The sequence below is a fragment of the Abrus precatorius genome, unplaced genomic scaffold (assembly GCF_003935025.1).
Source record: "Abrus precatorius isolate BTA unplaced genomic scaffold, Abrus_2018 Scaffold2, whole genome shotgun sequence".
Classification (NCBI taxonomy): Eukaryota; Viridiplantae; Streptophyta; class Magnoliopsida; order Fabales; family Fabaceae; genus Abrus; species Abrus precatorius.
In genome coordinates, this window is record NW_020874362.1 from 597,524 (window position 1) to 610,373 (window position 12,850).

The window sequence follows — 12,850 nt, forward strand, 5'->3', positions numbered from 1 at the left end:
GAATGATTATGATGCAACATAATGATATTAACATATTATAGCTGTGAATACATTTATTTTTTTTCTTTTCTTTCCTTTTTCTTATTTTAATTAAATAGAACAGAGAACCCGTAAAACAGTGAACATGCAAGAACCCATAAAATAGTGAACACGCAAATTGCCCCACCGCCTGCAAACACATGCTCAGATTTGAAATTGCAAAGAAATGGAATAGAGTGTTTGAGCAAAGCAAAAAGAGGTAATTTAGAAAGGAAAAATAACATATGACAGAACAAAAGGAAGGCAACCGAAAAGGAAAGGAGAGGAGGGATATCAAATAACATAGATCGGTAATAAGAAGAGAGGGAGGAATGAAAGAAAAAAGATTAGAAAAACTAAAAAACAAGAAAAAAACAGAGAAAGGGAGGTGATGAGCGACATTGTAATAAAAGGGGAGAAGATACAAAAAAAAAAAATTAGAGTTTGAATACAGAAAAAATTGAAGCTGGGAATCTTCTTAAGTTCTTTGTCATCTCTACTATTGCCGCAGGTATCTCTTCTCAGTCTTTTTTCATTTTTTGCTTCAAATCATCTTGATTTCTCTTGCTCCTATATCACGCCTCTTTCTTCCTCTCTTCCCCTCCTTATTTTCTCCTTTCGCAACCCCAAACCGCCGCCACGACCACTGCACCCATGGCGAGTTGTCATCATCGCACTCCCTTTGTCTCAAGCCCTAGCCCTGCTCCTAAAACACCATCGCCCCCCCTCTTTCTTTCATAGTTGGAGAAACCCTAGATTTTTTAGAAATTCCTAATCTGTGTTTTGGCAAGTTGGACGGCTAGGGTTTCCTTTATCTTTAGTGCATCTATTTATTGCTTCCCTTTTTGGATAGTTGGATCAGGTTTCTTCATAATCTGAAGTAATATTGGGCTCCTAAGCCCAATCTGCAGAATACACATAAAAAATAGGAAAAAGAATTTAGTTTTTGGGCTAATACCATTTTGGTCCAATAATAATAATAAAAAGTGTATTTTTTGTTCAGTTTATCTTTTATTTTTCTTTTATTTCTAGTTTATTTAAAATATACGTATATTAAAAAAAATATGTGTTATTTATTTTATCCATATATTTAAATTTATTCATTTTTTTGTTGTTAATAAAAATTATATATAAATAAAATGACAACAACAATAAAAATATTTATTTTGAATCTTGTTAAACTATGGTTTTTTTATATATATAATAATAATATGAATTTTAAATAAATTAACTTTATTAATCCACTAAAATTAAAATGATGTACTTACTCTCACATAATTTTTATTTTATTTTATTTTTTTATATTCTCATTTGTTTTCATTTTTAGTTACTTATTTATTTATTATTTTTATTCTTTTCAAACATTATCTAGTTAATATTTTCAGATTTGTTTCTTTAATAGGGAATTAAAATTGATTAGAACTTAATATTAGTTGTTGTTTATTTTTAATTGAGTTATATTTGCCTTTTAATCTTTATTTATAAAATTTTTTCTTCTTTCATTAAAATATGCAGTAATGTTAAAATTAAATTAGAATTTTCATTCTTGTGTTATCGCATTGTTTATATTTAGTTATTTTATTTTATCTTAATTATTTGTCACAATATCATTGTCTTTATAAATTGTTCGTATATTTTGATTTCTATGTTTATGTTTTACTTTCTTGTATTTCTCGTTTAGTAATTTTCTTTATATATGATAAACGGATGACTAAATGAACAATAAAATATTTATATCAATTTACAACATTGACGTATAGCTCCTTTATTGTTCTATGTTATAAATTGGCAAGACCTGTGTGTACCCACGTTACTATTGGTCTTTCACAATATAAATTTATCATGTTTCAATTCTAATTAACTAGATAATTATTTTCTTAATTAATTTAAAATATTTTTCTATTTAAATATTATTATTATTTTTAAATTACTTTATTAATGCATTAGTTAATAACGTTATTGTGTAGTAACTCTACCTTTAAATGTTATAAACTGTCAAAACTTATGTATACTTACGTTATCTTAAGTCGTATGCACTATTAATACGTCTAAAAATCTTACTTCTAAAATTAATAAATTATATATTTATTTTATTTAATTTTATATATGTCTAAAAATCTTCTTCACTCATGTTATCAAATAATATAAAATTTATTTTAAAAATAAAATAATGCGCACCTCTATTTAATTATATAATTTGTCAATCAATTGGAGTGCATAAGCTTTTTTTATTTATTTATCTCATCTTATTCGTTAATCAAAATATATCATATTTTTTATAAAATCAAAATTGTTTTATTTAATTAATGCAATGATCTAGAATGTTAATATGTAGCATCTCTACCTTTGTACATTCTAAATTGTTGAGACCTTTGTATACCAACGTTATTTTGGTCTCACTCAATACAAAATTATTAGAAATATATTTTAAGTTCCCTCAAATAAGCATCTATCTTTATTAATTAATTTAAATATATTAATTTGTTCTCTTTAAATATTTTTAAAATTGCCTTCATATTTAAAAATTTTAAATAATGTTTCCAACTTGAAGAAAATATTTTTACTAAATTTTAACGAAATGATCTGCGATATAGATGTGCAATTTACATTGCCTTCGATCAACAAATAAATCGTGAAATATTTATGTATAGTTTACGTTATCTTAAATTTCTTCAAATATTAATTTTTTTAATTAAATTATATATTAAAAATACTTTTTCGTAAATTAAAATATTAGATTTTAAATATCTCAGTTTTCACAACAACCTATAATATGGATGTGTGATTTTCCTTTACCTTTCGTATTGTTTCTCGTAGAGTACACGTATAACTACGTTATCTTGTATTCTAAATATTATAATTTTATAAAACTAATTTTAATTTTAAACACAAATTTTCTTTTTACAGAACTTAATTTTAATCAATCAATTTCGTAATTTTTATATAGAACTACGTGACTTTGAATTATTCATTGCACCCAGAGATACGTAGGAGCAGAATCTTATCTGTCGAGTCAAAACAATTTTTAAAAAATAATTTTTTTTCTTTCTAAGATATAACTTAACATTTTAATGAATAAATCTTCTTTCTTTAAAAATAAAAAATAGGGACATTTATTTTCTAAGGGTTAAACAAATGCTTTTCAAAATTATATTAAATTTGTACAATTAAATTAAGGTAATCGTTATTTAAACAGACGTTGTAGGGTGCTAACATCTTTCGTACACGTAAATGACTCCCGAATTCATTTTTGGTTTTAAAGATCAAAATTTTAAGTTTTTTTTTTTTTCTGAAGTTTTCTTTGATAAACCTCGATGGCGACTCTACTAATTTTTTTTTTCTTAAAAACGTTTTTCGCCGTACCGTTGCGACTGTCCGGTTGCGACAATAGCATAACAAATTTTTATTTTCAGCTTCAACAATATAGCAAGATATACAATTTCATCCAACTTCAATAACTCAACTATATATATTTCACAGTAAAATCAAGCATTTCGTACATAGTACACAAATAAATTAAGCAACTTAAAATATTAATTGAATATTCTAGCATATATTAACACATTTAGCTCATATACAGGCCTGTTCTTAGAACTTTTTGAGGTCCTAGACAAAATAAAAAATTAGAATTCCTTTAAAAAAATTATAGAATGAATTCCTTTAAAAAAATTATAGAATGTAACAAAATAAAATAAAGTATATGTTAATAATTCTATTAAAATAATACATTTTTTAAGTGAATATAATTTTTCTAATAAAATTACAAAAAGAATGTTATTTCATTCAAACAGCTCCTATGATATAATCAACTACAAAAATATAAAAAATCATAAAAAATAAGTTCTATGAGCATTTTGAGATGCAAAATCATTGATGATAATATTAATAGTAATGTTTTTTAAAAATTTCTTCTCAATCGATAAAATTGTAAGACCATTCAATTATTCTTGTAACATTGATGACTTTAGGTAGGTTTTGATCAACTTTAACTTTGAGAAACTTCTTTCAACTAATGCTACAATCACCGAGATAAAAAATAAATAAATTCTATAGGCGATTAAAATATCTGGATAGCAATATGCAAATTTGACAAACTCAAAAATTGTTTAATTTTTTTGGAAAAAATTAAAAAATTTTATGAGCTTTAATGCTAAGAAGAGTAGAATTTGAGAATTAAATGAAGTTTTAAGTCTAAAGAAGTAAGGAGTCGATTATGATGATGGCAAGTGCGGTGCGAGGAATTGAATAGTCTTTTTTGTCTTTTTTTTTTCCAACTGCAACCTTCAATTAAGAGCTGAAACTTTTTTTTCCACATGAAAGCATAACATAATTTTTACTTTGGGCCCTTTTCAAATTTGGGCCCTGGGCGATCACACTTCTAAACTATCCTCATGGTTGGTCTAGCTCATATATCACAATATTCGAGCAGGTTATATTCTATTACAGCTTTCTAACACTCATCTGACAACAAAGAAATCTAGTTGACCATACAGACTCTGGGTTCTAGCCTAAGATTAACTTATATAGCTCACTATTCTTAGCTAGAATGAAATGATTTATATAAGTATCTCGGTCTCTACTAAATGAAGTAGATCAGATCAGGTAAGCTCCCCTTATCTAGAACAAGTTCCAAGATTGTACTCTTAGTGAGATCCGAAGAGACAGATCAGGCGTTAGGATATAAAATACGGCTCAGATCTACTCAGAACAACAAGGTATAAGTCTCTTGAGAAGAAAAGAGGAAGAAACAAAGTAAAGACAAAAAAATAGAGCTCTGAGAACTCACCTAGATCTTAATGAGATAGACAATCTTACTTTGTTCGAGAAAGAATTTGGCTTTGAGAAGATTTTCTCTAATGAGGATAAGTGAAAGAACACAAGAAAATGAGAGAGAGCAGTTGTCTAGTGAGAAAATGAAGTTCCTGAGCGCTGTGGTTCCCTTAAATACCCCTCCAGCCCGTGCATTCTCGCTTAAGCGAGCTAATACTTGCTTAAGCGAAAAAATCAGACAGTGGAACCTCTCAAATTTCTACTATTCTCGCTTAAGCGAGAAACACCTTGCTTGAGCGAGCTGCATCTCGCTTGAGCAAGCAGCATTCTTGTTTGGGCAAGATTGGGTCTAAAGAGTTACCCATTAATCCTGTGACTTCTCGCTTGAGCGAGGTTGCCTCTCACTTGAGCGAGATCCCTTCTCGCCTGGGTGAGAGGACAGCTGGAGTGATCCTATCTGCTATCGCTTGGGCGAGAACACTCTAGAATGCCTAATTTTGCACGACAACTTCTTGCTTGAGCGAGATTACCCTCGCTTGAGCGAGACACCCTATACCTAGAACTCAATCTCTCTCTCAGATGAGATTATATAGGTTCTCGGTCATACTCCTTAGTTTATCTCATATACAACTCGCTTAACAACCAATCTCTAACCCGCTTTGTACATCACACTCAACAACATCATAACACAGCATGACAATCACACTGCTCCTTATTTGGCAACCACACAACTTTTACATTCACATTTTAATGTATGAATAATTCATACCCTTTAATCATACATAATACAATTCAAATATAATAATAGGTATACATAAATATACCAATCTGATAGCCATGGATGCTGAACTTGCTGCTTTGGAGGAGAATAGAAGTTGGGACATAGTTGATCTTCCTACTTATGTCATTTCTAGTGGGTGTAAGTGGGTCTACAAAATTAAAAGGCATGTTGATGGTTTAATTATCAATATAAGGTGAAATTAGTAGCCAAAGGCTACACATAAGCAGAAGGCATTAATTACTTTGAAACTTTCTCACTAGTTGCCAAAATAACAACTATTAGATTTTTTCTTGCTTTAGACTTAGTTCACAATTGGTTTTTACATCAATTGGATGTTAATAACGCCTTTTAACATGGTGACTTATAAGAAGATGTCTATATGGAGCTTCCCTTTGGGCTTCCTCTCCAGGCTCAAAGAAAGCTTGCAAGCTACTGAAGTCACTTTATGGACTAAAAAAAGGCTAGTCACCAATGGTTTGATAAGCTTATTGCACTCTTGGTAAATAGTGATTATGTCCAAAGTCTAAGTGACTATTCCCTCTTTATTAAGTTCTCACAATCACACATTACTGTCATTTTGGTCTATGTCAATGACATAATCTTAGCAGGTGACTCCATGATTGAATTTAATTCAATCATGTAGAGGTTGGACCATCATTTTAATATCAAAGACCTTAGCCTTCTACGTTTTTTTTTTGGGCTTGGAAGTTGCTCACTTTTGCATGGGTGTATTTCTCTTTCAAAGACAATTTTGTCTTAACATCCTTAGTGAGGCTAGCTTTCTCAAGTTCAAACCAGCCCAACACTAGCTTATGTGGGCCTTCACCTCACTAGCGATGGAGGCGCTCCTTACCATGATCCAGAGAGCTATATACATTTTGTGGGAAGGCTCATATATTTAACCATTACATGTCCAAACGTTGCTTTCGCCAGCCAACAACTTTCTCAGTTCATGGTAGCACTAACAATGACCCAATACTAAGCTACTCTCCATCTTCTCTACTACTTGAAAAGAAACCGAAGTTGTGACTTGTTATTTCGTCATATTGCCACTCTCTATCTCAGGTTTTAGTGACGTTGACTAGGCCAGTTACTCAGACACACGCTGGTGTATCACCAGGTACTGTTTCTTCTTGGGGAGTTCTTTTATCTGTTGATGGAGCAAGAAATAGACTACCCTTATCATGAGAGGGAGAGTACCACGCTCTTACTGCGACTTTAGTGGCTATGCTTTTTGGCTCGAGACTTGCATCTTCATTGGTCCCAAACTCCATTGCTCTATTAGGATAATCACAATGCATTGCATATTGTGGCAAATCTAATGTTATGCGAGTGCACAAAGTATTTAGAGATAAACTACTATATTGTTCATAAACGTTCTCAAGTGGGGTGAATGAAGTTGCTTCCTATACCTGCCTTCATGCAAGTGACTGATCTCTTTGCTAAGACCTTCACTTTGCTAGTTTTTGCCCAAGTTGGGGATGGATGACATTTTCTACCCTCCAGCTTATGGGGAGTATTAGAGCACACGAAGCATGATCACTCAAAAGATTCCAGAGGCAAAGTGCAACATAATTACAATAGAATAAGTCAGTCATTATATAGTCACCACACTAGTAGTTAGTTAGAGATCTATTTTCTTTTATGAATAATGAATGTAGTAACACCTCATGTACACCTCTTTTATGCATATAGGGTCCTATAGGCATCATTTTCTTCCTTGCACTTGTATATAAAGTCTAAAAGTATTCTCACAAATTCATGTTATAGCCAAATTATTATAATAATCTATTAACATAGCTTTTTTTTTTTCATTTTAAAAAAATAATAATGAAAAATATTAGATAAAAATAAAACATTTTAATTTTGTAATATCTTTATTAATTAGTTATCCATATAATACTTATATCTAATAAAATTATTTATTTAATCAAAATGGTCAACTTTTTTTCTCACATTAAAGATGCAAATAATGAATCGCCGACGTATAAGTATTTTTTGTCACATAGCTGGTAATTGATCTAAATAAATAAGACATAAAAAATAAATAACAGTTTTGCTTTTTTGTTTTGTCCAGAATCATTTTGTATTAAATATTTACGTAATGATTTTGGGCTGAAATGGAGCAAGAAGGCCCAAAAACAAACCAAAGCCCACACCTGACATGGCATTTGGGAATCGAACGAGTCGATGCGAGTGTCGTGTCACCTGACTGGCTCAGCGAGTAAGTTCGGCAAGAATGGAAGGACAGCGTTTGTTGGGGTTGAGGTTGAGCACGCTGCTGGTAACAGTTGCCATCATCGTGGTCTTTCATTCAGCGCAGCCACTAGCGTTGAAGCATGCTCCGCGATTCCTAGGCAAATTCGCAGCTGCATCAACCAAACCTTCTGAGTTCCAGCAACCGCAATTTCACTACGAAACCAGATACTTCCAACAACGCCTCGACCACTTCAGCTTTTCGGAGCTGCCCACGTTCCCGCAGCGGTACCTTATCAACACCGAACACTGGGTGGGTCCCCACCGCATGGGCCCCATTTTCTTCTACTGCGGCAACGAAGGCGATATCGTATGGTTCGCCGAAAACACGGGCTTCGTTTGGGAAATCGCCCCTCAATTCGGGGCTATGGTGGTTTTTCCAGAAGTAAGTGTGTTCAATGTATCCGCGGTCTGCTCTAAGATAATTGTGAAGTAACTGCTTTCTATATGTGTGTTTGGCAGCATCGATATTATGGCGAATCTATGCCGTATGGGAGTAGAGAGGAAGCGTATAAGAATGCTACTACGTTATCGTACCTTACAGCTGAACAAGCGCTTGCTGATTTTTCTGTTCTGCTCATTGATCTGAAGCAAAATTTTTCCTCCAAGGATTGCCCCGTTGTGTTGTTTGGAGGATCATATGGTGGAAGTAATTAACACACTCTTTGCTTGCTTCTCTATGTTATATACTTTTAATAATTTAAGCTAAAAGAAATGTCAGTAGTACACTATTTTAAATACACTCTTCAACACATTTATTGTCATTGATCTATTTTTTAACAACTCAAAATACATGTCTTGTAAAGTGATCACTTTTTAAAATGTTGTTTAATATAAAAATGTGAATTAAAGAGTGTGTTGTTAATACGTTACTCTTTTAAGATAACCAAATAGTGGGTTTATATTCATAATCGTTTCTGAACATTGTTTTTAAATACAGTGTTAGCAGCATGGATGAGACTCAAGTATCCACATATTGCTATTGGAGCACTGGCTTCATCGGCTCCAATTCTTCAATTTGAAGACATTGTGCCGCCAGAAACTTTCTATGACATTGTTTCCAATGATTTCAGGGTGAGTGAGGGAGCTACTCTTCGCTCTTGTCGTATTTGTCCGTGTTGTAAATAGTATACTAATTACAGTTTTACTCTATTGTTTGTATCAATAGCGTGAAAGTTCCACTTGCTTTAGCTATATAAAACAGTCATGGGATGAGATAACATCTACGGGTCAAACAAATAACGGCCTTGAGCGTTTGACCAAAACTTTCAACTTATGTCAGTAAGGCTTTTTTCGAAGAAATATGTGTGTCTGTGCTCCATTACATGTTTTTGAATGGTGTAGTTCATATTTTATTGTTTTTCTTGTGCTGATTCTGTTAAACTAATTGAAGGCAATTGAAGAGGACTGGAGATCTAAATGACTGGCTGGAGTCTGCATATAGTTATTTGGCAATGGTGAACTACCCATATCCTTCTGAATTTTTGATGCCCTTGCCTGGACACCCCATCAGGGAGGTTAGTTTAGTTTCGTAACATAACATCGACATCTTATTATTTGTACAAACTTGTGTATAAGACGGTTGTGTTTTCCTAATTTACTCCTGTTATCTTATTTTCAAAATTTCCTTGGTAGACTTTTGTGATGCTACCAGGAAACTAAGTTAACTAGTGGATGTTTTCAGAAACATGTTTGGTCTTGGTAACCAGGAAAGAAATTAGTTTGTTATTCTAAGCCTGGGAAGGTCCTTTTTGTACTCTATACTAATCAACATGTTATTCTCTTATAGGTTTGCAAAAGGATTGATAGGGGTCCTACTGGGACTAGTGTTCTGGAGCGCATATATGAAGGAGTGAATGTCTACTACAATTATACTGGAGAAGCTGAATGCTTTAAACTGGATGATGATCCTCATGGCATGAGCGGTTGGAACTGGCAGGTTTACAAAAGTTAAATGTTTTTCCCTTTTCTTTTTGTTACTTGCTGGATAAGTGTTTGAGGCCTAAATCCTAATAATATGACATGCCTTGACAAATATCTTTTCTTATTGGTGATGTAGGCTTGCACTGAGATGGTTATGCCAATGTCTAGCCGCGAGGAGTCCAGCATGTTTCCCCCATACGAGTATAATTATCCATCTTTCCAAGAGGAGTGCTTCAAGAATTTCGGAGTAAAGCCAAGGCCAAAATGGATTACTACAGAATTTGGTGGACATGTAAGGGAGTAACTATAGATAAATCTGACTTCCATACATTTCCATTATTTTCAAGACCCAAAGAATTCTTCATTATTCGATATTCTGGTTAAGTGCATGATGATCTCTGTCTACTAATATAGTTATTTTGGTCAATTTTACATGCTTGATAGATTGAATGAATAAATTCAATGTATTCTTCCAGTAGATGTATGAAACATTATTTATGCATGTAAATAAGCTATATCACCCATTACATTACCAAAAAATAAAATAAAAGCTATATCAGGCAGTAGGGTAAAGCAAAGATAGTTTCTAGTTGTGAGGGCTTGGTGATTCGATAATCAATATGACTCAGAAATATTTGAATGAAGAAAACAGGAAAAGGTATAATTCTACGGAGTATGGACTGGGGGATTTTGGGTGACCAAGTAAATTGTGAGTAAATGTTGAAAAATGACTTATTCTTTAGCTTCAGCCGTTTCAGGCTTTCAGCTATCAAGTAATATATATTGTGATCCCTCTATCTCTAACGAAATGTACTGTGACGCAAAAGATTGTATCAAGGCATGCTGGTATGTTAACCTAGAAAAATTTAACGTGGTGACTGTACCACACCTTTTGGTACACTAGCTTGACACCATTACAGAAATGGATTTGCCAACATCAATTTTGTCTAAAATCACTTATTATTTATGAACATAGTTATCCTTCTAGAAAATAAATGAAAAAAAAAGATAGTTGATGCTTTAAAATAAATGATCCTCTCCCTTGGCGATGCCATTTAGATAGATTGTACAAAAGCATGCTCAATTGAAAACTGCATTATGAATTATGCTGTTATAACCCGTTATTCCTTTGTGCCTGGGCATCTTTTTTGAAGAATATCCATGCCACCTTGAAGAAATTTGGAAGCAATATAATTTTCTCAAATGGCCTCTTGGATCCGTGGAGTGGTGGCAGGTGATATATAAATTATTCTGTAAAGATGTTGGCTATTTTGTTTTATATTTTTCCAACTAATGATTATCTTTGACAGTTGATGTCAAATTCTGATATGCAATTCTTTCTGTTGCAGCGTTTTGCAGAATATATCTGAAAGCGTTGTTTCACTTGTCACTGAAGAAGGTAAAGAATTTGATTGTTTTGAATTTGTTAGTATTCTAACGTATGGATCCAAGTCTATTTTCTTGTCTGAAATTAATACTAGTATTTTTCTACATGGCATTGGTATAATCTACATCTATTTTGCCTTATTGATTATAATCCCTTTTGACTTCTTTCTAACACCTTTAAACTGCAGAGTGCCCCTTTGCCATTTTGGTCCAAAAAACTCGAGGCACTTCATTACATTAATTGAAAAAGTTAATCATTTTTTCTTAAATCAACTCAGGTGCGCACCACATAGATTTACGTGCTTCAACTCTAAATGATCCTGATTGGTTGGTAGAGCAGAGGGAGACTGAGATCAAGCTAATAGAAGGTTGGATCAATGACTACTACCAGAAAAATAAAGCTATATTCGATATGTAATACAATTTTTTACCCTATACTTCTCTCTGCATGCTTTACCACTGTTCTGTACATAGCTCAACAAAGTACGTCTTTTTTTTGGTCCAACAAATTACGTTTGTTTGTATTGTAATTGTTCTGGGGCAACACACACACAAACACACAAAAGCGTGCAACGGAGAGACCCGAATATTACCACGTTTGAGCCACGGGTTGGTACTATGCGTATCTCTGGCATGAATTGCATCACCCAACGTGTCCCGCAGCTACGTAATGAACTTGATTAGGGTGTAATAACTATATAGTTTATACTCACAAAACGAGAAAATTCAGATGTCAAATTAAAAATTAAAATGTTTTCACTCCCAATTCATATGATTGGGTTGTAACTAGAAATGTAATCACCACTAAAATAAAAATGAGTGTCAAAGTATAATAATGTATTTTCAGATTCCTATTTAACTTAAGACTAAAGTAAAACGAGCATCCAAAATTTTAAAAATTATAAACACTTTCCTCCTAAGCAACGTTTTTCAGATTAATCTGCACTTAAACAAGCTTATTGGGAGAGCATTAAAAAAAAACAAACTAGTTAGGTGGTCAAAATTTTGGCCTCACAAAGAGTGGATAATATTCTTGGTGGCACATGGCAGAGAAGTAATGTGTGCACTGACTATCTGACAAACAACAGTTTGGCTAAATAAAGAACGAACGAGAATGAAGTTCCAGCAGATTCTTGACTATCAATCGTCCAGAATGAACGTTCTTATTCTTGTTAACAAATGAGGATATGTTTCGCTTGTGGCTTTTCTTTCCTTCTCATTTTTTTTCTTAATTTTGGGCCTCAGGCGTAAGGCCCATTTCATACAAAAACAATAGCCATCCTTATTAAAAAGAGAAGAAGCAAAAATATAAAAAAGAAAGAAACTTATGTTAAGGGTTTGAATTTTCAAGTTATTATTATAAAGATTTTACTTAATGCCTATCCTAACTCAAAGGATTTGTTTTATAATTATATATAGAGATATCCGATAAAAATAATAAAAATTTTGGTATATGATTGGCAGTTACATCGTTTAAAGTCAATTTATGATTAATATGATTGCTAGTGAGTTTTTTGTATTTCATTTTCTTATGATAATTTAAAAAGTTTAAAAACAAATCAATCCCATGAAATATTTTGAGAAGTTATCCAGTTAGAGTATTACTATATTATTATAATAACTCAAAGTCAAAAGATGGCTTTCGGTCACCAAAATAAAGCCAAAATACTATCGACTGAGATGTTATTATATTAATTTATTCACTCACTGACACAC

The 12,850-nt window shown here is 32.4% G+C and overlaps 1 protein-coding gene across 3 annotated transcripts; it reads left to right on the plus strand.

Moving 5' to 3' along the window:
- The first annotated feature begins 7,772 nt into the window (after positions 1–7,772).
- On the plus strand, positions 7,773–12,412 carry LOC113858209 (lysosomal Pro-X carboxypeptidase). Of its 3 annotated transcripts, XM_027490729.1 has the most exons (10): positions 7,773–8,210; positions 8,288–8,474; positions 8,766–8,899; positions 8,994–9,106; positions 9,219–9,342; positions 9,615–9,764; positions 9,885–10,040; positions 10,903–10,982; positions 11,098–11,147; positions 11,413–11,708. In XM_027490729.1, the coding sequence occupies exons 1-10, from the start codon at positions 7,809–7,811 to the stop codon at positions 11,550–11,552; spliced, it is 1,536 nt and encodes a 511-aa protein (XP_027346530.1). In that variant the 5' UTR covers positions 7,773–7,808; the 3' UTR covers positions 11,553–11,708. The 3 variants fall into 3 exon arrangements, 2 of the variants coding, with proteins under 2 accessions (XP_027346530.1, XP_027346529.1); XM_027490728.1 differs by having other exon boundaries at positions 11,098–12,412; XR_003503340.1 differs by lacking the exons at positions 10,903–10,982; positions 11,098–11,147; positions 11,413–11,708 and adding an exon at positions 10,163–10,247 and having other exon boundaries at positions 9,885–10,128.
- The last annotated feature ends 438 nt before the right edge of the window (positions 12,413–12,850 follow it).

What these genes read in the sequence shown, in the direction of transcription:
- LOC113858209 (XM_027490728.1), top strand. Translation starts at nt 7,809, where the DNA reads ATGGAAGGACAGCGTTTGTTGGGGTTGAGGTTGAGCACGCTGCTGGTA. An exon ending in AAAACTTTCAACTTATGTCA is followed by an intron (nt 9,107 to 9,218) that starts GTAAGGCTTTTT and finishes AACTAATTGAAG; the next exon opens with GCAATTGAAGAGGACTGGAG. An exon ending in TGAGCGGTTGGAACTGGCAG is followed by an intron (nt 9,765 to 9,884) that starts GTTTACAAAAGT and finishes TTGGTGATGTAG; the next exon opens with GCTTGCACTGAGATGGTTAT.